The 25,828-nt window shown below is 45.1% G+C and overlaps 1 protein-coding gene and 3 pseudogenes across 5 annotated transcripts; 3 read left to right on the top strand and 1 right to left on the bottom strand.

Annotated features, from left to right (window-relative positions):
* Window positions 1-663: 663 nt before the first annotated feature.
* On the top strand, window positions 664-7,458 carry LOC147439129 (uncharacterized; annotated as a pseudogene).
* Window positions 2,051-3,808, top strand: LOC147439130 (uncharacterized; annotated as a pseudogene).
* Window positions 7,459-7,949: 491 nt separating the features above from the next.
* On the top strand, window positions 7,950-8,880 carry LOC147439128 (uncharacterized; annotated as a pseudogene).
* A 12,809-nt stretch (window positions 8,881-21,689) lies between these two features.
* Window positions 21,690-25,472, bottom strand: LOC147439127 (uncharacterized). Of its 5 annotated transcripts, XM_086484251.1 has the most exons (5): window positions 25,264-25,472; window positions 22,967-23,051; window positions 22,859-22,882; window positions 22,721-22,736; window positions 21,690-22,210 (listed from the first exon to the last, which is right to left on the bottom strand). In XM_086484251.1, exons 1-5 carry the CDS (start codon window positions 25,470-25,472, stop codon window positions 21,810-21,812), a joined length of 735 nt encoding a protein of 244 aa, XP_086340377.1. In that variant the 3' UTR covers window positions 21,690-21,809. The 5 variants fall into 5 exon arrangements, 1 of the variants encoding a protein (XP_086340377.1); XR_015184458.1 differs by lacking the exon at window positions 25,264-25,472 and having other exon boundaries at window positions 22,074-22,210; window positions 22,612-22,882; window positions 22,967-23,638; XR_015184457.1 differs by lacking the exon at window positions 25,264-25,472 and having other exon boundaries at window positions 22,074-22,210; window positions 22,612-22,882; window positions 22,976-23,637.
* Between the last annotated feature and the right edge of the window lie 356 nt (window positions 25,473-25,828).

Raw genomic sequence — 25,828 nt, 5'->3', positions numbered from 1 at the left:
CTCACAAGTGCTAGTGAAAGTTAGTGGTGATCATCGGCCTGGTGAAGGTAGCCAAGGAGGTCGTAACTTTCCACCGGCCTCATGCCTTTTTCATCTTTATTTGCACACAAAACCTAATCACAGAGAGAGAGACAGAGAGAGAGAGAGGTCATATCTCCTATTGAGCATCTTCAAAAAAAAAAAATGACTAATCAATGTTTTCTAAAATGTGTACTACATACTTGATTATAGTGTATCAAATAAGTAGGCAATGAAAGAAATAGCATGAGACTATGGCCATTCTAGCTCTCTTTAAGAAGCATTGATGTATCCCACTCACACTCAAATATTTTGTTCATAGTCACTATTTAATATTGATCAATATCAAGAGGTCACAAGTCTAGGTTTTGTTGCATCTCTTAAGGAAGCATATTCACCACCTAATTGCTCTACCTGTATATCTATCTTGGCATCTATAAAGCAGAGTTCACATGCGTGCGTTGAATGTTTACTACATGTTCTTTAACAATATATATCATCAAAGTAACCCACGATAGAGCCGTTTTTTGGGTGGCTTTATAGGAGAGACCTTGTCACCTCATGTGTAGATAGCATCTTCGAAGCACATCAATGTTGTGCCTCATGGTCCGCTATATTATCAATATTCATTTATATTCCTTTTTTATGTTGCTATGCATTTTTGGTGTGGAATCTTAAGTTTCTCTTTTTGCATTAATGTATGTCATAATCGCTCTGTTTTATCTTTGCTAGAAAAAGCTTGCTCGGTGTTTGGTAAAAACGCCATCACCAGTCCCCCTAGGGACCATTCACCAAAAAAAGAGACCTTGGCCTGCAACACCCAACTTTGCAACCAAAGGACATCTCCATGAGTGACAAGCCATCTCCAAGAGTATATCAGGCTTCAAGGGGAGCCTTCCCCCTCGACAACTTCCCTGCAGTGCCACGATGCAAAGCAAGACGTGCCATGACCGCTCTACATCTCGGAGAACCTCGACATGCAATTCCTCTCGGGGAAGAGGTGGGAGGAAAGGCCTCTCCCAAGGGAAAAAATGAGAATGGCAAGTGAGAGAACATGCCAAGCTTGTGGGAGAAGCGGCCAGGAGCCCGCCACCGAGGCAATGCCTCGCCGCTTCGGAGCTTTGTCTGCACAACCCATCGCCACTAACAAACATTGCCATGAATTGTCAGGTCAAGTCCCCTACCACAACCAATGTTTGGAGCCTCTCTGCTCCATGCTTCTGCAGGCTGGGCCAAACCCCAACAAAGCGCAGGTTATCGCACTCTCAAACCTTTTCTCTCAGTGTGGGTTCAGACAGAGTCGGCGACAGGAGCTCCGCTTTTCAAATGTCGCATACCCCCTCGTTCACAAGGGGCTGCAAGTTCTTCATTCACAATAAGCGAGAATTGCACAGCATCAATTTCATTTGCATCGGCATCTTCTGCACATCGCGCTGAAAAGGAGGTGGAAGAAGGAAATTTCCGCAGGGTCCGACGGGGGGGGGGGGGGCGCCCAAAGTTTTGTGGACCTGAAACAAGGTTTGCCTTGCTACTACAATCAGCGTTCGACAGTGTCATTGAATCTCTCTTCCGCCGCTTTGTTTGAACCCAACCTTACTTACTTGATCTAGTATTTACAATAATAATGTCAGGTATTTGCAATAATAATGTATATATATACATGTCCTAATGGCTTCAAAATAAATAAATTCACTGCCTACATAATGCTCTAAAGAAGAAGAAAAGTACGGACATACCAATGCACACTCTAGTTTTTTTTTTTTTTGGAGATTGGTAAAGATTTTTATTTTATTTTATTGTGAAATATTTTTTTTTTTTAAAGATTGGCAAGATTTTTAATTTTTTTAATTTTTTGAAATTGATCTCAAAAAAATAAAAATCCTTTCCAAACATCTCAAATGCATAAGTGAAGAGTGAGTTTAAGAAATGAAAAGTCAAAAGACTTTTTATGTCCATATAAAGAGTTTGTTGAGTGTGCATTACCATGGAAATGATTTTTGGCCTGCAGAAGGGCATAGGGTTTTAGCTGCAAGTTTGTTGCAAACTGTAGGTCGTCCGATGGTTTGTTAAATGGCGGCCACGTGTCGCAAGGCCTTTAGGGTTGTTTTATCAAGTGTCATTTGACCCATGTGGAATCCCTTTTCGTGTTGTTCCTGGCGGGCCTCAGTCCTTTCTGCTTTGCTTCTGCCAGAGGATGTGGTGCGCGCGCAGCGGGTGCTGTCCTTGCGAGAAGACCACTGCACAGCAGGTATCGTCCTACCCCACAGGACCTAGTTGTTCCATACGCAGCTTTGTTGTTTAATGGCAGGGGGTTTTCAAGGCTCTTGAAGGTGACTGCATTGAAGGGGGTTGCTCTGCAGGCTCAGGCGGCAAGGACGTGGCAGCAAAAGCTTTTCCATGCGCTCTTCTACTCGTTTAATGCCGCAGGCGGGCTTCTCAAGGTCTTTGAAGGCGACCGTGCAGGTTGAGATTACGAGGACTGCTCATGTTGGTCTTTGTGGTTCAATGCACGTGCTGAATGGAGCACGGAACAGTGAGGACATGTAATTTCCATGTGGTTGTTGTAGCCTATATGACAAGCCAGAAAGGGTAGAAAAATGCTTTGTAATAAGTTCTTGCTTCGGGTGTTATCATTATACTGTGTCATGGCAGCAAGTCTGAGAATTTGTTTTGATGTATGAGCTTTTGAGCTACATTATCCAGTGCAAGATTCTCTGTTTGTCCTGCTTTGTACAAGCTTTTGAGCTACATTACCTAGTGGAAGATTCTCTCTCTGATTTGCTTTTGCACATGTGTCCTCAAGTCTCAGTTCTTGCTTCGGGTGTTATCATTATATTGTGTCATGGCAGCAAGTCTGAGAATTTGTTTTGATGTATGAGCTTTTGAGCTACATTATCCAGTGCAAGATTCTCTGTTTGTCCTGCTTTGTACAAGCTTTTGAGCTACATTACCTAGTGGAAGATTCTCTCTCTATTTTGCTTTTGCACATGTGTCCTCAAGTCTGAATCTTTGTTGTCGTGTTTGAGCTTTCACCTATCTGTCACTATTCAATTTGTATCTGCTTATATGCTGTAATCGCAAATTTAAATCAGTCGAGCATTTGAAAGTCCGCTGTAGATTGGTTTGAGGGTTTGTTTCTTGCGTCTCAAAGTACTTGCAACAACATTTCTTTGCAAATCGTCTTTATCATGGCATCTGATGATGGTGTTGTCAGTGGCGATGAAGGGAGTGCAAGCAATGCCTCGCCCAACGACGGTGAGAGCATGGACTTCTCTGGAGGTTTGCTTTTCTGACTCGTGCGCTGGTGTTGTGTTACGTTGTCGGTCTTGGTTTGTTCGTGCTTGCGAGTGTTGCAGTTGAAAAAGTTTGTTGCGCTGGTGTTGTTCTCTTGATCCTGCTCCTTGATTTTTGTTGCGCTTGCAAGCGATGTGCTCGTGATGGTGGTCACGTGTTTGGGTCCATAAAAGCGCAACAGTAGGGCTGCGGGTGCATGGGCCCTTGCTAACATTATCGGCAGGTCACGCTACAAGGGACTGGACCCTCATTGCCTCAGCGCGGGATTGGCATCAGGCTGCGAGCTGCCCTGCGTGGAGCCGCGAGCAGCCATCAGGGAGTCGCTCACCCAAGAGCCGAGAGCAGCCTGAGCTTTATTCACTTGTGTGTCTCAGCGCCCGCATACGGGTTCTGGCCATCTATTTCAGATGCCTGCAATGGGCTCTGGTATTGTACCATTGCGCCCAGGGCAGGGGCTGTTTTGCTCAATCGCCTGGACTGTGCAGGGCCAGGGTGATTAAGTCTCTTTGAGTTTGTGCACATAGGCAGCAGCCCTTTTTGACTGAGGGCTTGTCTCCTTCTTTTGCAATGTATTCTGGTTGTGGAGCTGTGTCGAGCTAGACATCTGTTGGATGTGTTTGGCTTACGCTTTGAGACCCGGAGTTGGGTCCGAGGTTCAAGGGATTGTGGATCCCTCTCTCTATTTTGGTACTTGGCTATCATTCAGGTGTTATCGGCTACTGTAGACCCGGCCATAGTGTTGCTCTCGGGCTCGAGAAGCTCTCGTGTGTTGATCATTGTTGGAGTATTGTGGGTTCCCCGTTGTATCAGACCAGGGGCGGTAATGTGTCTTCACCTTCGGTAGGCCCTGCTCAATCCCATCGAGTACCTCACTAGGGGGCTCCTTAACAAGAAACTAAGGTATCGCCATCCATGACTTCGATGGCTAGTGCATTTAACGTTGCTCCTCGTGAGCATAAGGCCGCAATACAATAACACGAGCATCACAACAAATCTGGCCTTGACCTCTCAAGACGCTCATTTACTGTCATGTTTGAAACCAAACTTGGCTCGTACCATGTTACCTCCTTTCATTTTGTCTGCCTCTCCAGCTCAGGCTCCACTCGTCCGTGCCATCTTGACCATCGAGCAAATCGTCCACTGTAGTGCAGGACGGCTCAAGTAAAGGCACAGCCAGCCCTTTGGTTGCATCATGTGTGCCAGTCAAGCCAGGTCTGGGGGCTCAATGTCCTAAAAAAAATTCAGTCCAAACTTTGCTCCATGCTTGTCATTGAATGGACAGTTCTCCCGTGTATCAAGTGAGTACAATGATTGTGACTAGGACACCAGTTCTTACTAACGATTGCTCATCTGCCCAAACCATCCCGGCAACATGCTTGGCCGTCCACTGGTTCACGGGACGCCTTAGTCGAGGGGAGTTTGACTCCTCCAACCGCACCATACCTGATCTACCAAACCAGGTTTGGAAAGCCCAGCTCTTGATGGCCAGGATTTGTGAATACTTGACGAACGGGCACCTCATCTCGAGTGCCAAATCCGGAAACTGGTGGTTCATTACATCTTCATCGAAGTACAATTGCACACTCGCCATAATCTGCCCCTGCCTGCCAAGGTGCATGTCCGTTGAGAACAACCCGAAAGGTGTTGCCTCTAGTTTCTTTAACTCTGCATACACCCCACTCGACGACCCTCTGCCTTTGCCAATGATAGCACTAGCATCATGCACACGCAACAGATGTCTCGTATCCCACAGCCCCAATCTTTTTATGTTCTGGTTATATCTTTTATGAGCCGCCTCTACTTCCAACAGCTCACAAAGCTCAATAAGCCCAGCCTTGGGCATCAGTCCTTCATTAGCTTTTGGCTTATGCATGTCTACGTATGCTCGCATTTCCCCATCGGCTGAGGGGAGTGAATCAACAGGCTCGACCTGAAGCTCTTTATGATCATCCTCGCTTGAGTAGCTCACAATCTTGCTACTTGGCTCGGAGGCCTCCATATACGTTGCCTCTCGTGCAGAAGCTCATGATCTTATGCATTGTATGAAAAACATTGAGAGACTCCGTTTTCTTGCATGAGAAAATTTCTAAATCTTCTTGTGTATGTAACTTGGCGAGGGATTTGAAACGTGACATTTTCCAAGATTAAATAACTTGTTTGCTTGCTCATCCAAAAAGAAATCATATTTGGCGCAAGCTTGTTCGCATCCTTTCAAGAAGTTCGTTTCCGCGCCTCGTTCTCCCTTTCGTTTTACGAGTGTGCTGCTTCCAGGATGTTTTTTACGCCCTCTTTGCTTTGCTCAACTAGTCAATGCTATGGTTAATTGGATGCTTCCTTTTCTTTTCCTCTTACAGAGCTGCGTAGGTTCGTTGAGTCTCCTCCATGCCCTGCAGGCAAACGTTCATCGCACATGGTAGTGTCGAGCTCTGTCGGGTCGCCGCCAAATTTGGGCTTCGAGGAAATCGCAGCTGGGAAGAAGTGTAGGCGTGCCTTGCTTCAAGGAAGCCCTGCTAGCGATCCCGTTGGCAGTGGAGGTATGGCCGGTGTGCACAATCATTCTTTCTGGAACAGTCTTGACGTCTCTACGATGTTCTTCGCTACAACGCATTCTTGATTGTTGAGTTGAGTTAAGATGGTGCTCTATTTTTTTTTGCAAGCAAAGGATACTCTCCACCAGGGGAGGAATGCACACAAGCACCGTCTTCGTCTCAACAAGAACTTCCTTGGCCAGCTCATGAATTGGGCAAAGCTGCAGCCTCATTTTCTGAAGTTGGCCAATCTTCAGCCGCTCACAATGTCGTGGACACCGGCAAGCTACTGGACAAAGGGAAAAGCTTGTTAGTCAAGGAAACCTTGCCGCTATTCATGATTAGCGATATAGATGAGGATAGTAAACCTTTCTCCATAGAGGGGAAAATCTTGAATTGGTATGGCACATACCCTTCTATCTCCCCTGGCCAAAAGAAAAATGCACGTTACTTCAAGTTCGACATCGTCGATGCCGATTGCATTGACACGATCACGGTCATCCTTGTGGATCCCTTCATTGAGACCTACACCAAGGAGCTCAAGATCGGCTTGTTCGTAAGGATTGACTGTCCTCTTGTGAGGGCTAAAAACCATAATGATGCTGGGTCAGCTTTGTTCTCCTTGCATGTCGGTACGTCGACAACCATTCGACCTTGTGACCCATTCCCTGTTGCTTTAGCTTTCTATCCGGAGACCAAGATAAGCACATTTCTTGCTGACGCTACAATTTTTGAGACTACTAGCCCACGTCCGTCCTTGGCGACACTGGCGTTTGTTGTCTTGCAAAGTCGTAATTTCCATCAGAGAATTGGCACTACATTTGGGGATTTGGTTGTTGCTGATGGCCCAACCCCAGACGACGAAGCAGTTGTACATATCAGAAGCATTGGCTTCAGCGTTTCTTTCTTTCGATATTGACAAACCTTTTATCATATGTAGGTCAGCTTTGTCAACTCTCGAAAGCATGACTATGATTGGGTCATGGCCCAGATGGCTAGGGAGGACATTGTTATCTTTGTGGCTAGGAATATTGGCCTCTTTGTTGGCAAGGTGTACACATTGTCTGTTCTGGACGTCACAACTTTGGCCCCCGTGCGAGGATCACGCTTGAAGGAAGAGTTGACCACAGCATTTCATAGACAGTGTGAGATTCTCGGCTATAATAGAGAGGTGACTTTGCATGGTTTGCACTCAACCACATAAAGATATCTTTAGTGATCTTCACACATTTTTTTCTTTTATAGGTTGGGGACTTTGCGCTTTGTGAACTTCAATAGAGCTCTCTTGCATTCCCACTGCTCAGTTTGTGACTCGCCGAAGGTGAAGAAGGTTGAAGGCAGATTGTTTTGTTCTCTTTGCGATAAAGATCACGTCATCAACACGACTCTCAGGCTGGAGGCACAGATTCAAAGCAGCATTGACAGACGTGTTATGGCGGTTGAAGTGTCAGGGTCTATGGTGGATCGTCTTCTAGGCTTGCCAACGAGCTTCAAGGAGGTGTACACGCAAAGCATTCCAGAGGCGAGGGATATTTTATCGACATCTGTTGTCGAGGGTGTGTTCAAAATTGGCACAAATGGGTCTATGATATCTTTCACTCCTCTGTTGGAAACTTAGATACTTTGAGAGCATCGATTTCCATAGCTTTTGGCCTTTCACCACGAATAACTATGCTTCCTTACCTAGACCCCTCTACAACTCAATGAACTAAATTTTGGCTTGTCCATTGTATATCGCGTTTCATAACAAAATCGTATCTTGCTTTTGAGCCTTGTTGCCGTGGTGTCTCTCCATAACTCGCTCTCTATTCTTCCTTCCTCTCCATCTTTTCAACCTTCCAAAGCACAGACTCTCTCTCTCTCTCTCTCTCTCTCTAACACACACACACAAACAAACACACAAGGTGACTTAATATTTACAATCTTTGCGTGTCTTCCCAATGACTCACTTGGCCGAACACGATGCCGATACCGTTTTTGCGGCACAATTTCCGAATAATTCAGACATCTTCCTCGCGCTACACCATCTCCAAAACTCAATAGGCGCACCGCATGACCTTAGATCAAATTTGCTCAACGACTTGTTTGAGAGCTTCTTGCTTGAAAGACATGCTGTCCTGGGTGCTTGCCTCTTCTTCCGTACTGACGGGGCCACTAGCGCAATGACGGTCACAAAATTCTCATCTTTGTATTCAACATGCGCCAACTCACTTGCTCTTAGCCTCGACATGTTAACGGCCTTCGCTCGCTTTACGACTTGTAGGTTAAAAGTGTATTTGAAAAGAAATGGAAGCGTGAGAAGAATCATCTTGGGGATGGTATCGAAACCATTTCTTGTAAAGGGCATTCTGCTTTTTGAAACAAGCAATGGCATCACATACCTTCCCACCTTCACAACGTGCTCAAGCCGTGCACGTGTTGGATGGAAAGAAGATGAGGTGGCCACTTTGCATAGGCTATGCTTGTTGCATGAGGATTTGCCTAATGTTGAGGTGGTCCGCATGTTCCAAGCCAAGCACGCACACACATTGCACACAACCCAGGCCGTGAAATGCAAGCTTTCACGCCTGAAGAACGAGAAGGGCCTGGTCACTAGTGCTCAAATACGACCCATGCCAGGTTGAGCAAGCCGATTAAGAAATACAACAAAAGCATCAAGGACAAGCCCATTACACCCTGCGGAAAATGTGGACGCTTGCTATTCCGCCGCCAGCTAACACGTCAGCTTCTACCTCCAGTTGCGGAATCCACTTCAAGAAAGCGAAAACGCTATGGGGATGTGTATGTTTGTAGGCAGTGCAAGAAACACTCGACAAGCGATAGCAATCACCTGTGGAGCTTGCAAGAGACAGGGCTCAATCCAGCACTTCCCTTTGTGTCAGATCTAAACCCCGTAGAGGCACGCTTGGTCTCCATTCGTATCCCCTTCGCCAAGATACGTGAACTGACGTACGAAGGTCAGTATAGGCTTAGAGGTAGCGCTGTCAATGTACTTGCCAACTTGGAGAAGAGCCAGGCTGTCCTGCCTGGCCTTCATTGAGGATGAGGCTTCTGTCCTTGTGGGGATCAAACGGAAGCTCGAATACGATAGATGTTACCTAAGCGGTGTTGTACGACCCCTGCTCACAATGCGTGCAACCACTACGTTATTGTCCACACCACTCTACACGAGAGAAGGTGTCACGATCAACGACAAGTGGCTTTCAAACCTTTCTAGTCTAAGTATGCCTCCTACGAATACCGTTGACGCCAATGCGCATTATGTTAAGCTTGAGGATGAATAGACTGATGTCATGCTTCATGGGGTCACAAGTGCGGCAGAGGTTGTCGATTACAGTGGCAAGATTCTTCATGTTGCACCTTGCGAGGGCAATTCACCGTTGAGCATCTTCACGGATGAGTATTGCGAAGAGTTGAGCTTCCCAACTCTTTTCTTCGGGTCCCCTAGAAGATATAGAGAGGCCGCAAGCAAAGATTATCAAAAGATTGCAAAGTGGGAGCTCCTGAACGTTGACAGAAGATTCGCCCTAGACATCGAAAATTTATTTTTCAAGTCTATCAAAATCATGTCACAACAAGTTGCTTCCTCTGTTTGGGTGCGAATGCGCAAGGGAAAGCTAGCAGGTACAACTATGACTGCAAGGCAAGTTGTACAAGACACAAACATAGAGAGCCTTCTCAACTCAAGATTAGGCTTCAGAGACTTCGAGGCACTACGCACATCCCCCGACTACAAGGAAAAGATGAAAAAAAATGTCTTCGTAATGATCCGACAACTTGGACCGCCCACATTTTTTGTCACGTTCTCCTCCGCAGAGCGAAGATGGAAAGAGCTTCTTGTTGCACTAGAGAAGTTAGTCCCGCTGAGCCAAGAGCCCGAGGAGAGCCTGAGCTCATACCAACGTCGCCTCATTCGTGTCGATCCCATTACAACTGCTCGTTTCTACGTCAACAGGTTCAACGCAATGAAATGGTTGTTGCGGACTGATTCCTCCATATGTGGCAAAATACGAGATTTCTTTTTCATCACGGAGTTCCAAAGTCGCGGTAGCCAACATGATCATGGTTTGTTGTGGCTAGAAAATGCTCCATCACTCACAACGCACTCAAATCAAGATATTGTAATGTTTATAGATACCCACATTAGCACAGATGGATCCATCTTGCCCAATGACCTTTCTGAAGCTTACAAGCACAAGCACCGTAAGACTTGCCAAAAGAAGAGCAAAAGTTGCCGTTTTGGATTTCAACGTTTCCCCATGCCATTCACAACTATTATCCGGCAAGGAATACTTGAGGCAAACATAGCTAGACAAGGTAAGCTTTACTTGCAACAAGTTGGAAGACAACTCAGCCAAATTGATTTACAAAATGCACCCACATTCGAAGAATGGCTAGAACAAGTACAACTCTCCATGGAACAGTACTTGCTTGCATTGCAAGCAACTATCTTGGGACCCACTATTTTCCCCAAGCGCAAACCAAGCGATATATTTACGAACAACTTCAATAAGTCAATAGCTTCACTTTGGAATGCAAACATGGATATACAATTCGTGCTAAACGCACATGGAGATGCGAGCTACTGCACCTCATACATGACAAAAATGGACAATACATTAATAGGAGCAATCAAGGCACAGCTTGATCACTGTGTCGCAAACAATGCAACAACATTGGAGAGACTACAAAAGTTGGTAGCACAATCCTTAACACACAGCAAATTAGTTCACAACAAGCTGCTTACATATGTCTCTCGCTTCCGTTGCATAGCTCCTCTAGAGAATTCATATACATAAATACTAATCCACCTGAAGAACGTGCTCTCGTTCTCAAAAAAAAAGAACACCTTGCAAAAAATGCACCCCGACACGACAGATATCTTCTCTACCTCCATCATCGACAAATATGCCTCCAGACCACACTCATTCTTTCCCATGTGCTTGGCCCAGTTCGCTTCCACAACCAAAAATCTCTCCAAGCCTTACACGTTGTTGCGGAGGGCACGCGTCATACGGTACGTTAGATACAATAAAGCCAAAGACCCTGACAACCACTACAGAGAACAATGCCTTCTCTTCTTGCCATGGTCAAGCAATGAGAATGAGCACATGCTCGAAGGTTCGTCTTGGATCGATGTCTACACTTCAAACATTGAGACAATGAAAAACAATGAATCACAGTTCGTTGTCGAAACAGCTCCACTAGACAGGTTCGCAACAGCCATCACAACTTCACGCAACACGAGAAGTGTAAGCTCCTTGAACGATTCCGACAATGCCAACGTGATGATCAACCCCCCATCAAAGCAACCGGCAAAGAAACCATTTGCTTTGCATTTTTTCAAACATATTGGCATAACCAATGAGCATTTCCACGCATCAATAAAGAAGCTAAACCCGCAACAGCGACTCATCCTCGATGATGTCCAGCTCAAAAAACGCATAGCGCCGTCAGAAAAGATACATCTCTTCCTCACAGGTGGAGCAGGCACTGGAAAAACATTCACATTGCTCTTGCTAGTCGAAGCCCTCATTCGTTTCTACACACATAAGTCAGGCCAGAATCCTGACTTTCCTAAGGCATTCCTAATGGCATATATAGGCAAGGCAGCATTCAACATTGGTGGCACAACTATACACTCAGCTTTACATTTGCCTTTGATAACTACGACACACACAAGTCTCGGAGCAGAAAAGCTATGCATTGTCCTTACTTTATCAAGATTTGGAGCTTGTAGTGTTTGATGAAGTCTCCTTGATAGGATCAAATGTCTTCTCATTGGCTGACTCACGTCTTCGTGCCATCAAGAGAAAACACGACCAGCCTTTTGGTGGCCTTGATGTCATACTCTGTGGTGACCTCTGCCAAGCTAGCCCAGTTAAAGACTCCTGGATATTCACAAGCAAGCAACCTCTTCTAGAGGCGGTTGCACCTTCGTACTGGCATGAATTCCCTAAGTGCTACGAACTAACGACGACAATGAGACAACCGATGGACAGTTTATAGAGGTGCTCAACCGAATGAGAATTGGCTCACACACCAGCAGCGACCTTGCATACATTAACAGCTCCTTCCACAAAGAATTGCCTGTTGACATAACCATATCACACCTATTCTACTCTAACAAGGCAAAGGATGAACACAATGAAAAGGTCTTCGCACAATTGCCCGGTGAGCCACACATATTCAAAGCGATTGACAAGCGCGCCGCTTCATGCAGCAAAACAATAGCAATTCCATTGGATGCCAGACAAACTGCGGGTCTCCAAGCAACATTGCGTCTGAAGCCAGGCCTAGTGGTCAAGCTATGCGCTGGAAATTTGGACATTCTCGACGGCCTCGTCAACGGTGCAGAAGGCGTCTACAAGCTCTGCACTACATTCTCCGCACGACATGCCTCTGGATTCATTTCACCAACCCTAGCATAGGGCAAAAACAAAGGTATAACCACCGTCATCTTCACAACCCACTCACAATGCCTAATTGGACACCAATTCTGCGCATCGCACGCGAATTCCAAATTGGCAAGAACTACTTCAACACCCTCACACGCAAGCAATTCCTAGTTCAGCCTGCCGCCCGTTGGCCCGGAATTCCATGTTGAAACTAAATACAAGAGTGTAGCAAAGAAGGTGAAACCAATAGCTTCACCCTTACCACCCAACAACAGGGAAAAGATTGAGCAGGCTTCTTTACAACAAAGTTTGAGGAATCCTAAAAAGATTGGGCATACCTTCACAAAGGAGTCTTTTCAAGAGTTGCAAATTGGTTGCGAGGAGTTTCTAACACAGGAGGAGACAAAGTGCTTCAAAGAAATGCTTTCAGCCCGCACAATTCACCGATCACAAGGGCTTACACTCAACACACTGGCTTTCAACCCCAAAGGAATTAGGTCTCACGGCCTCGCATACGCTGCTCTCACACGAATTTGTGACACTGCAAATCTATATTTGATAGAGAGCTTGCTACCCTGCAACATTCACACCGATGCATCTGTCCTCAAAGAACTCCACAGGTTGAGAACGGAAGCAGCTTATTCCCCCATCCAGAAGCAGCTGCATCTCCACCAAGATACACATTACATTGTGCAATCACTAAACGTCATCTCCCTTGGAAAGTATGCAAACGATATCATCCACGACAAAAGCCTAATGGCCTCCGACATCCTCTGCCTACAAGAGACTCGACAACATACGACAACCATTCCAAGCTTCCACAGCATATCCTCAACACAACTACACGGCATCTCCATTCTCCATAAAAACAACCTAATACCTACACAAATACGCATCTGCATAAATCAAACACTTGACACGATCCATGCAACTTTCCATTGCACCAACAAGTGCCTAGCGACAGTCATTTCACTCTACAGGGCACCGACATCATCGCTCCCACGCTTCCTGCATAGCATCTCCAATCTTCTTGACTCAGCCCGCACCATGCGACCACTAATCATAATGGGAGATTTCAACATTGACGCACTTCAGGAAACCAGCACATATAGAACCCTTTCCAACCTCGTTCTCCAGCACGGTCTCCACAAATTGATACACCATCCAACAACAATACACAACTCTATACTAGACCACGTATGGGTTAGCAATGACCTACCACAAACCACATCTGGCACTAACTATAACTATTGGTCCGACCACTCCACTACATACCTCCTCATCGCCAAAAACTAACCTTCCCTTGCTTTCTGCAGGCCATTGTGAGTCCTCACCTTGTTTTATTATTTTTTTGAGATTGGGGTGCCCTACCCTACTACTACTACTGGTGTATATACTATTGGGTCACTCTTTAAAAAAAATCATTAGTTAGAAGATTCTCTAGAATCTCTACTCCCTACCCTACCTATCCTTTGATTCCACCCGCCTCCCATCCCCTTTCCCACCTCCTCTTGCTTGCCATTCTCCTTCACCACCTCGTCCTATCAACTTTGCACAGCATAGAGCAGTATAGCGTGTAGGATCAGTGAAGCGCGTCCACCTTCCTACTGGCTTCTCTCTTCCTAAGTGTGCCTCAACACTGCCACATCCTGTCCTGCCCATCCACACTACTGCCTCATACAAGCATGTGGGTGGAGAAATGAAATGAAATGTTATATTAACGTCTTCAAAAGGCCAAAGTGACCTATGAGACCAGAAAGTTACAATGCGGTGTATCTGATACAAAGTCAGATTAACAAAATAAATTAAACTAGGATAACAAAATATAAATACTACGGGATCCTAAACTAAGCAGTACAATGTGAAGACAATATGGGAGGGGAGTAGAGATCCATCTTCATCTGCACTCTGGACGACGAAAGAGTATGGCTTGAATCCTTTGCCGTAGCCTCCTTCGAAATTGTGTAGCTCCTCTCCTCCCTCGGGGTCGTCTAGATCTCCCTAGCTCCAATGCTCGGTCTATGAGAATGCCAGTAGTGCGGGTAGACCTCTCCACCGTCGCTGGTTGCTCCTCTGTCTGTTCTTCTGGGTGTACAGTATCTAGTGTAAAGAAATCTGTGATTTGTCTCTGGGGATGTCTCTCTTCACCTCTCCTCAGTAAGGTTCCTCTATGCTTGTGTAACTCAAGTAGATAAAGCCCAAGACATCTTTGATCCTCGTAACTCATGACCCTAGATAGAGGCCCAAAACCTTCTCTGAATAGAAAACGACCTCGTATCTCATAGTATAATGTGCAATGACATATGTAATGTACTTCTGTCTCTGGCTCTAGATGGCATAAGCGGCATATTCTGTTATCTGTCGGTGTCCCTCTGAATCTGCCAATCTCAATCTCGAGCTGATGTGAGGACGTGCGTATCTGGCCAATGGCACAACGCAAACCATGCGAAAGATGCGTGTCCATATAGCTAGGTCGAATCACAAACCCATCCCCCGTGAGGTGGAGAAGATGCTCTCTATAGAAAGCCATCTTTGTGCCCAACTCTTGTAATGGCTCTATCCATGTCCTTCTCGTGTCCATCTGGATCAAATCCTGACGGATGAGTCTATTAATCTCTACCCGTGTCAGAGACCTCAGGGTGCCTGAAGAGAGTATTGAAAAGGAGGCAACCTATCCATGGTGAAACCATGTGTCTGAAACCATGATGTCATCTGAGCATACCAGCATGATGTGTCCCCATTAAAAGCTAATTGTCTGAGGACTCTAGAGCCACCCTGGCATATCTGTCTCTGGTAGTATCCCATAGACTGTGTACAAAGGAGACTGATCTTGTGAGCGCCTCAATCTCCATAGGGGAGGCAGCTAATTCCGCTCGAATGATATCATGCGGTACAGAAACCTTGGCTCTAATCAGCCGAGAGATCATAGATGCCAGGGGCTTCTCCATACGCCTCCACCCATCCTGGCCTATAGAAGGTCCCCAAACCTGCACCCCATATAACATAGTAGAGGCTACCAAAGTATCAAAGAGCCATAACTTTGTCCTAGGTTCCTGGAACTGAACTTGTGAACACATCCTCTCCATTCCTCCCAGAGCCGCACCGGCTCTAGTTAGTCTAGTCTCTGCTGCTCTTCTCAAAGAAAATCTCGGCCCCGTGAAGACTACCCCCAGGTAAGTGTATGCATCTGTATACTCCACAATCTCCTGACCATATTTGAAAGTAGGTATTGATCTCCTAACCCATTGCGGTGTGGTGTTAAACACCATAACCTTTGTTTTACCTAGGTTTACACCCATGCCACTATCCTCTGCAAAACTGCGTAGTGCGTCCAAATGTCATTGCATACCTTCTGGTGAGTCAGATATCAGTACAATATCATCAGCATAAAGCAACAATGGGATCCACGTCCCTGCCAGCAGGGCACCCCTGTCACCCTTTCTGTCAATGTAATCAGACATCTCATCCACATACATACCGAATAGAGTAGGAGACAATGAGCAACCTTGTTTCACTCCAATAGTAGAGTAAACTAAATCAGATACCCCTTCTGGAGTGCGTACATGTCCCACCACTGATTTGTACAAAGCCATTATCCCCCAAATTACCTCTATGGGCACCCCCATCTCTTGCAGTCTGCGCATCAATCGAGCCCTTGGTACCATGCCAAATGCTTTGCGAAAATCCACAAAGCTACAATAGATCCGTCTCCCATTTGCTCTGCCCTCCTCAATGATGGCCCTGAGTGTCAGAATATGATCAAGAGTGGAGAAACCCCTCCTGAAGCCGGCGTGACCCTTTGCTCGTACACCCTCGCCCTCTGCCCAGCTACTCAGGTGTTGCTCCAGAATAGATGCATACAATCGTGCCAATGTGTGTCCAACCATAATAGTGCGGTAATTCCCAGGCTCTGTAGGGTCACCAGCCTTGAAGATGGGCACAATATTAGACAACCTCCAGGTCTCAGGTAATCCCTCACACATGGCACGATTGAACAACACTGCGAGAACCTCCATCAACATATCCTTGGCATGTATAAAGTGCTCCGCTACTAGACCGTCATGATCATATGCCTTCCCGGTCCTCATCATGTCGATGGCCCTTCGTACCATCTCAGGCGTAAAGAAAGTGCTCGTAGTTGGGCAAGGCTTGGTAGTGTCTGGAAGGGGTTCCTGTCCCGGAATCGTATATAATGATGTCTCATATTGGCCCCACACATTAGGTGAAGTAATCACTGGGGGAGGAGAGTGCTCATGGAAGAGTCGCCATGCCTCTCCGGAGTCCCTACTCAAGAACATCTGATATAAGTCTCGCTCCATCTGAGCTAGGTAAGCTCGCTTCTTCCGTCGCACAAGGCGTCGGAAAGCAATCCAAGACTGTTTGTAAGTGATGACACCTACCCGAAGATCCCTCTGAAGCTGTGCCCTCATCTCTCTGCATTCCTCATCATACCAACTATTCTGTGGCATGCTCCCAGCATGTCGTCTCTTACCCGGCTGAGTGTGTGGATATGCCACTGATGCAGCCCCATGCAGTGTCTCAGTTAGTATATTGGTGCACTCCTCCACTGAGAGCCCTGTACCATTTCTGCCAGTTGTGCCTTCCAATAGACGGTCCCAGATCTCCTCTGTATAAACGAAATCAGTCTCTGGTGTAAATGTATAGCGGGAGTGTGGCCTGCCTCTTGGTGTCTGGGTTGTACTATACTGAAATTTAACGAACAGTGTCAATAGAGCATGATCTACTGCTATGCCCACTGGTCTGGCTCCCACTGTGAAATCCTAAATGCAGGGGATAAAGCTCAGTTGTGTCATAACATAATCTACTGTACTGGCCCCATGTCTATGTGGAAAGCATGTGAAACCGGCTGCTCCAGGAAATCGCTGTAAGCCATTAAGTATGGCTAATCCATGTGTGGTCGTCATTTCCATGAGGTATCTCCCATACTCCACTTGCTCTCTGTCATCTGAGCATCTGTCAAGCCCCAACTCACCCGCATCCAGCTCCCGAAGCACCTCATCTGAGGTGTCGTAGAAGACTGTCTGCGAGTGGCCCGTTCGGGCATTGAAGTCCCCTAGGAGAATGATATCACCATCCCTTGAAAACTCCCAAATGTCATCATCTAGGATAGAGAAAGGCGACTGCCCTCTGGATGCGGCATACATTGATGTACTGGGAGGAAAGTCACATATGGCAATATATAGGAATCGACCTGTGTCAGGTCTCAGTCTCACCCACATATATCTAGCATGATCATCTCTTCGTACAATATGCAGTAATGGTTGTAGTTCCTCTCTGAATAGCACTGCTACTCCTCTTGAACCTCTACTCCCGTGCTCAGATCTCGCATTTGTCATGTGAGTTGTTTCCCATCTGTATCCCACCACATGTGGCATTACCTGTCCAGGGGCCTGATGAGTCTCTGAGAAGAACACAATATCCTTGTCTTTGAAACTCTCCTCAAATGCACCCACGTCCAACCTCATAGACCCATTACAGTTCCAGGTAGCCATCTTCAGTGTGGTCCCATAGGTCTCGCACCGTCATGCAGTACGCCGCTCTAAAATCACCACCCGTCCATCTCTGTAGAAGGCTATCTTTCCCTTCTCCCCCGCTGTAATCTCTGGCATTACCTCTCTCATATGTGCGAGCTGTGAGAGGGTCAGGTCATCACCGAGGAAAATACATGTCTTTTTGAGAGTAGGCCTCGTCTTCAAGAATTCCTTCTTCTCTTCCGACGAGGGGAAGCGTAGTATGAGAGCTCTCCCCTTTGAAGACTCTCCCGGGCCATCACTTTTCTTACCTACCCTCCATGCCTTTGTGTGCAAAGGCTTTTCCATCCCCATCATGGATGTAAGGCTTGTGACCTCTTTCTCCACGTTGTTTATGTCCTTGAGACCGGTCACTCTCACATGCAGTGCTTGCATCCGCCTTCTTTGTTCCTCTTCGAGAGTCATGTTAATAAGCGTCGGTGTACAAGGAGTTTCTTGACCTTTCCCTTTCTTGGCGACCTCGATCCATTTTTCAGCCTCGTCCGCCTTTTTCTGTGTACTTGTTATCATCTCCGCCCATGAAGATGTCTTTGCCACACTCAGCTTCTCTTCCTCTGTGATCAACCTTACCTGTTCCTTAATTTCCTTGATTTCATCAATTACCGAGGGTTGAAATTTGCCTTCCTCTAGTCCATTGCTTACTCTATTAGCAAGCTCCTGTTTAAGGGCTGAGACTTCTTTTTTGAGTACCCGTATCTCGGCATTTGGGTTCTCCTGTTTGAGGGCTGATACTTCTTCTTTGAGTGTCTATATTTCTGCGTTAAGGCTCTCTTTCTCCTTCTTCCATTGTGCGCCTTCATTGAAGACCATCTGAAGGAGGTTGGCCTTCTCCTTCCACCATCCTTCCATCTCTGTTTTCCATTCCTTCATTTCCCTCTCCATTTGCGCCATCCGCTTATGTGAGAGAGAGAGAGAGAGAGAGAGAGAGAGAGAGAGAGAGAGAGAGAGAAATGAAATGAAATGAAATGAAATGTTATATTAACGTCTTCAAAAAGGCCAGAATGACCTATGAGACCAAATTGATACAAAAGTGGTGAATCTGTTACAAAGTCTGGGTACCTTAGTACTAAAGTACTAAGTGTGAAAAGTGTGAAAGTGTGAAAATAAATGTGAAAAAATAAATACAAAGTGTTAAATAAACTTCTTAGGAGCATTCTGGGTGTCTGGCTAGAATGCTTCTAATTCTTTGTTGTAGTCTCCTCCGGTGAAGTGTGCTTCTTCATCTCGATCGTGGTCGTCTCAATTTCCTAAGCTCAGTCGCCCTGTCAATGTGGGTGCCTTTGGTATGGATGTGGGTACTCTGTGCTGGCTGTTGGTCTCTTGCTTCTCCTTCCACTCCTGCTTCTCTCGATCCGAAGAAATCTGTGATCTGCCTCTGAGGCTGTAGTGCTCTTTGTCTTCTCATTAGATTATCCATGTGCCGATGTATTTCCAGTAGGTACAAGCCTAAGCATCTTTGATCTTGGTATTGCATGACTCTATCTAGAGGTCCAAAGCCTTCTTTAAATAGGCAATGGAAACGCCCACGTATCTCATAGTATACGGTGCAATGGCATATGTAGTGTAATTCTGTCCCCGGCTCCATTCCGCATAACTTGCAAATTCTGCTCTCAGGTGGGATTCCCCTAAATCTGCCAAATTCAATTTCCAGTTGGTGTGAGGATGTACGAATCTGACCAATAGCACATCTCAAACCATGAGACAGGTGGGTATCCATGTATAGAGAGAGAGAGAGAGAGAGAGAGAGAGAGAGAGAGAGAGAGAGAGAGAGAGAGAGAGAGCCAGGGGTGGGGGCAGCAACTCTGTCATGGACAGTTGCCAGATAAGAGCTGAGAGGGCCATTGTACATCGCCTACAACACACAAGGAGCAAGTGCATGTCTGCATCTATGTGTGTGTATGCGTGGGTGAGTTTGCGTGCACAAGAGGCTGCTATTTTAGGCAATGTGCTAAAAGCTTAACATCCGACCAATAGGTTCTATAACTCCTACATGGAGAGACATCCAGGCATGTCGCTCTTTCTATTTTTGATACAGGCAAAAGGCCATAGTAGCTTAATTTTTTGCATCTTCTATTGAAGGCGCATGGCCGACTCCAAGTGTGACAGACATGGCCCGACTCCACTTGGCTCACCCCTTTCTTCAACCCTTCCCCTTTTCTAGCTCCAACTAATGAGCGATTTTTTTATTTTCTAGGATTGGGTGCCCCATACTTGCTACTAGTATTTACAATAATATATCCTCTTTTATTTCCCACACAGATTGGATCTACCTTTTCATGAAATTAAAATTTGATCCTCTTTTTTAATTTATCAATGGGCCCTTTGTCATTCCATACATTTCACAACCTTACATGGCTCGACTTTCCCTTCACTTTGTTTTGTTTTAGAATGCCATAGTAAACCTTCGCTTTGTTTGGCAAGCCATCATAAGAGTTTGCCATTTTGTAGATCCTCTAACAATACTAGTCTAAACAAAAAGTCGGAAGAAGTGAGGTGTAGGACCAATCCCAACAAACTTGGTCAAAGGCCCAAATACATACCTTGATTCTGAGCTACAGATTTATTATGGTGCTTACAGCTTCCAAGCATGCCCAAGACGAGCCTTAACCACATCCTTGTACCCCTCATCATGTTAAGCTAAGACAAAAAAACTCGATTCGCAAATCTTTGTATTATTGTATGCTCGTGTGTGTGTTCATGTGGTGTTGGTGCGTGTGAGCATACAATTGGGCATTGACAACATTAGTGGGAATTTCAAAGTATTTAGTCAATACTATGCTCGTGTGTGTGAGCATGTAGTGGTGTTGTGTGTGAGCATACATTGGTACCTAGTTCTACACCCACTATTGGAAGCAAACAACATTAGAATTTCAAAGCATTTAGTCAATACTATTCTCGTGTGTGCGCATGTGGTGTTGGTGTGTGTGAGAATACATTGGTACCTCGTTTTACACTCACTATTGGACACTTCACAACATTAGTCAATACTATGCATGATGGAGCTGATGGTCATCTCACTTGTGGATAACTACCTTGAATAAAAGGTGAAAGTTCGATTACTCACATTTCAACAAAGCACTAGCAACTGTAGAAGAGGAAATTCCTTAACAAAACATTGCTACATTTCTCCAAAGGTCTAAGTAAAAACCCTTTAAAAGGAAAATGCCCAACATGCAGTATGAGTAAATAAAAATTAGTTGTAAGATGGACCAATGACTGAAGGTGTGTGTCCATGTTCCATCTTCAGAAACAAATTTGTCAAAACGTACAAAATTTTACAAAACATCTCAAAGATAGTGAAGTTGTTCATGAGCAGCCACAAACTTCTTTGAAAATCCCCTCTACCAGTACAATATCTAGAAAAAGGCAGACAGAATCCAAGTTATGTCCAAGTCGAGCGAAAATGTGCACATCTACTCCCGGGGGGGGGGGGGGGGGGGGGGGGGGCGCTATTTTTAGAAATCTATTTTTCTACTTTTAGAAATTTGAAGTCAAGGATGACACTCAGTCTTCTTCACAAAGCTCTTTACATCATGTACATTCCAAAGTGTCAGCCAATCTTGAACTGTAGCCAGATCCATACTACCACCCTCTGCCAAGACAATTTGTCCCAGAAATTGCATCTCCGAAAGCTTCCCACTTCTAACCAATTTGTGCTCCCTTAAAGCCTGTACTCAAAACAGTTCTCATATCGTACATCAAAGTCGTGGTCAAATTCCCCAACTCTGGTAGAAGCCACTTCAATGGCCCAAACAGAGACGCTTTTCAATATGATCTTGTCAAGTTTGCTCGCACGCACACATCAACTATGCCCTGCAGAAATCTAGATCATATGGTATCTGAAGGACAGACATTAAGACAATAGGAATCATCACCTCGTCAACTCAGAAGACAGCTGGGAGACTAATAGTTGCAAGTTTATTTATGTGACAAAACATATTGATACAAGAATAGGAGGAGCTTGCATGAGAATAGTTACATGTTACTCTCAAAGCTCCCACCACTTTTCCCACCCACATCTACCTCACAGGCTGTTGATTGTAATGATTCTTGTCTTTCTTCTTCCCAGCTGCAAGTCTTGCCACTCGCACCGCTGCCTCTGCAGCAGCTGCTTTGGCAGCTGAATCACCCTCTTTAGACTTCTTCTTCTTTATTGAGGAAAGCTTTTTAAAAAGTTCGCTTTTATCCAGGGATCCTTCTGTATCTGCTTCATTTGCCTCAATCGCAGGCTCAGCTTTCACAGGTTCATCACATTCATAGTGAGTCTCCTCGCCCCTGCTGCCGTCTTTAGCTGACTTCTCTTTCTTCGCCTTTCGTTTATTAGAGCTTTTGCTCTTCGCCAGAGCTGGGCCATTTGCTCCTTTGCTTTCGACACCACCATTTGCGGCAGCTTCCTTGATTGCCGCTGTCTTGGCAGAGTCTGAAGTCATCACCGACAGAAAACAGAGAGATTCAATAGAAATCAAAACAGTGTAACCAAGGCTCAAGCAAAAGGCCCCTATCTTCAGAGTCTTTGCTGTTAGCAAAATCTGAAACAGGAAATATGAAGTATTTGTCCTCAATAGTTGCTAAGCCTGGTGAGACACTCTTTGATACAGGGAGATAGATCTATTACAACGGTATGGATTGGAATACAATACAATCAATCATTAAGCGGTAAGAATGCAAAGGTCTAAAAAGCAAAGAGTGAATACAATCCATATGCTCTACATCTGAGTCCATTGTTTGTCCCCTACATTAGGGGGTGAAGAGCGATAACACGAGAGAAGCTACTTCAAACTTGACCAATGTGATGAGAAACTCAACAAAAAGAGCATGTACATTTTTTTTCCCTTTAGCAAGCCGTGAAGTCGGCCTAAGCCCGACCTACTATCGCAAGGTGAAGCTTCTGTCATTGATTTCAGCGCCGCAAGGCAACATTAAACACTACCTTGGGGATAGTGAACCTGTTCAAAATTTTAGAACTCGCACCCTTGAGAATCGATCCAAGCGACCCCTGTTGGCGAGGTCAACAAATGCTCAACCCATCATAGTCTGACCTCCTAAAGGGTGCAGGATTGCTTTTAACAACACCAGCACCATGATTCAGAATCTGCAAAACTTGGAAACTGAGACAACAGCCCAAATAATCAGATCAAATATCAAATGCCAGTTTCAGGCTTGATTTCCATGAAACCTTATTGACCTGACTTCCATGAGACTTATTGGCCAATGAGATGGGGTAGAGTTCCCCTCCAGACGGTTGCAGCCAACGTAAATTACTGCACCAACTCGGCTGAGACAATTCATGGAATTTTGGGTATAAAGACTAGGATATTTCGAGATATTCAAGGTCCAGGTTGCAAGAAAGAAGAAGGCAGAGTGTACAAACCCCTCAAGCAAGTTGTGCAACATTCTGAAACGTGTACAGACTTCAGTAGCCTTTCTTTAGTTTTAAAAACTAAATTACTGTTTCTTGCAGCCATGAGGAATACCTTAACACTGATTTCAAACCTCAGGAGTTCCTCAAGTTCACAACTCAAGAAAACACATCATAAAAAATCTTATGGAACAAGCATTCATTAACATCGTAAGATGTTCTCAAACGTTATGTAGTTTAGCACTCTGCAAGCCAATATTGCAAATCACTAGAGTTAGTAGTGATCTTCAACTGGTCCAGCCTGACGACCCAGCATGACATTGTCTCCCAATATAATATTGCATCCCGACATCTGCAATTTCTCGTCAGGTTTGGGAAAGTGCTCAAATGCGCCATCCTTTTGCTTGGGGATTTTGTTTGCGAAGCCTCCTACTACGGTTATGCTGGTGAACTCGGGCTAGAGTAGGTCATTTTCAGCCCGATAAAAGTGGGACAGCACATAGGAAGTTACAAGTTTTTCTACAAACTTTAATTAAATTAAAAAATACCAAGAGGGGCACCAACCTTAGGGGCCAACGCCGTGTCGGTGTCTACTTGGAAGCACTCTAGCTCCCAAATTATGTTTTGTTTGAAGTGTAATTTCTAGTCACATGCTTATTCGTAAAGTTCCTCTGTGTCGTAAAGTTTAACAATGTAAAGATCGGTTGAAAGCTAAAGTCTACCGCGTCTACGAGCCGGTTTTATCGGTTCTGTCGCAGAGACTTGAACGCTTTTTCCTTAAGAAGTGAACCTTGGTTGGTTTTTGGCGAAGACACAAAGCACAGTAACTTGAATTTACACTAGGGAAGAGGGTTCCTCTTCACAGGACAAACACGTTGTTCCTCTTGCATTGTTCGAGGTTGGCGAGAGTTCACAGGCACCCATATCTATACCTTTTGTTGATGTGGACGCTCCACAAGGTCAAGGGTTTATGACTAGGCAACTAGACGAGGATGTGTTCAAGACACAATTGCTTGCTCGTGTGAATGTGTTTTTTCAGTTGGTGCAGAATCCTACGTTTATGGAATTTTTGCAAGCGCCACGAGTGTCACAACAGACAACACAACTTTCTCATGCAGAAGAGCCCGTTGAGGCTAAGGCCCAGGTCCCTTATGCGTCTTAGCAGGGCAGGAACTCGCATGTTACGGAGTCAATTGTGGGGCTCCAAGACAAATTCCTTCTATCCACGAACGTGTGGTTAGGACGCCGATTTCACAAGCTTTGCCAGTTCAGCTAGCCACCTTTCAGAGTCCAAATGTCTGCTACCCATCTCATGCCACCAATGACCTTTTGGTGGCTCGCTTCCATGCGTGTGTGATTAAGAAATCGTGTCTCTCAAGAGATCAATGTGAGGGTTTGTAAATGCCTTTGTGCTTCATTACCCAAATCTACCAAAAAGCCTCACGCCTCAAGCTTTGTACAAACTTAAATTACATCTTCAACGTCAAAATTTATGCACCCAAATTCAAGTACCTATCATGCTTTCAAAAGTGCATCATACTCTCACACTACACAAAACAAAAAACTTGAAATTTCATGTAAATACTCAGTCAGAGTTGAATATCAGCAAATCGGTGAGGAATTTGCAAAAAGTTTCTTTTGCCAAGTTATAGACCACGTCGAAGTTTCTAAGCCAATGCTTCATAAGAAAAGATTTTTTTGTTAGTGAACCCTTTCATCTTCTGGGTTTGTTAGGTTTGTTATGATTACGTTTGTTATCTTTGCAAACTTCATAGGTACAATCTCGACTTTGTCTTTTATAGGATACTTAACCAAAGGTATTTCTTCTCTACCAAGGCAATTGTAGGGTTATGATTGTCGAGAGGTAATGGGTGATAGGTTGCTGTCCAAAGGTGCTTAATCGAATTGGGTTACTTGTTTGAGAATCTTAGCATTTGATCGTTTTGTTGTCTTACATGGGGCAATTATTTTTTGGGCTGGGAAGATTCCTTCTCTAGCTCAAGGTTCACCAATGGGATGAACTCCTCATCATTGAATTGAGCTAGTAATGCATCACAATTGGAAGAAGTTTTTCTTGATTGTTGAGGTTTGCGAGGTTTTTTTCCTTTTAGCACCTCCGCGGGCAACTATGACGAAGAGGCTCCACCTTTGATGGGCCTATTGTCGAAGGTGGCTTTGGTTTATCCAAAGACTGATTAGAAGGATGATCTTTTTTCTCGGTAGAGTTGTTGTGCTGACTGACCTCCCTCCCTAGGTTTACGATTAGGTAGTCCCTTGACGGCCCCAAATTTATGTGTCTTGACACCACAATGGAAACATCCATGAGGCAGGTGCCTGAAGACAAGGGGTTGCAAAAAATATGTCCCGTTATTTGGATTAATTTAAACAAAATCAAGCATAGGTTTGTCCAAATTCTATTTCCACAAGGATTTGGGAGTGCCATAAAGGGTCGCAAGGTGGAAGACTACCTAAAACCTTCCCCACCAGCCAAGCTATGGTTTAAGGAAATTATAATATTGATAAGGGATATGTGGGAGTTCCATCCACACAGGGTACATTGTAGGTTTGTTACCTTCAAAATAAAAATAGTGTGACCACTGAAGTGGACAAAGAGGTGAACTTTTCAACATCCATTGTCCGACCCAACTTGCACAACCATGCTTTCATCTTTAAGTAAAA

This window comes from Adiantum capillus-veneris, chromosome 16 (assembly GCF_014529385.1).
Source record: "Adiantum capillus-veneris isolate H3 chromosome 16, ASM1452938v2, whole genome shotgun sequence".
Classification (NCBI taxonomy): Eukaryota; Viridiplantae; Streptophyta; class Polypodiopsida; order Polypodiales; family Pteridaceae; genus Adiantum; species Adiantum capillus-veneris.
The sequence above is the reverse complement of the archived record's forward strand: the minus strand, read 5'-3'. Positions and strand labels throughout refer to the sequence as shown.

Coding starts and splice junctions, on each gene's coding strand:
- LOC147439127 (XM_086484251.1), bottom strand. CDS start 25,472: ATGGATGTTTCCATTGTGGTGTCAAGACACATAAATTTGGGGCCGTCA. Junction 23,052..25,263: donor CGTCATAGTTGCCCGCGGAG/GTGCTAAAAGGA, acceptor GAGTTGGTGCAG/TAATTTACGTTGGCTGCAAC. Junction 22,883..22,966: donor ATGGAAGTCAGGTCAATAAG/GTTTCATGGAAA, acceptor CAAGTTTTGCAG/ATTCTGAATCATGGTGCTGG.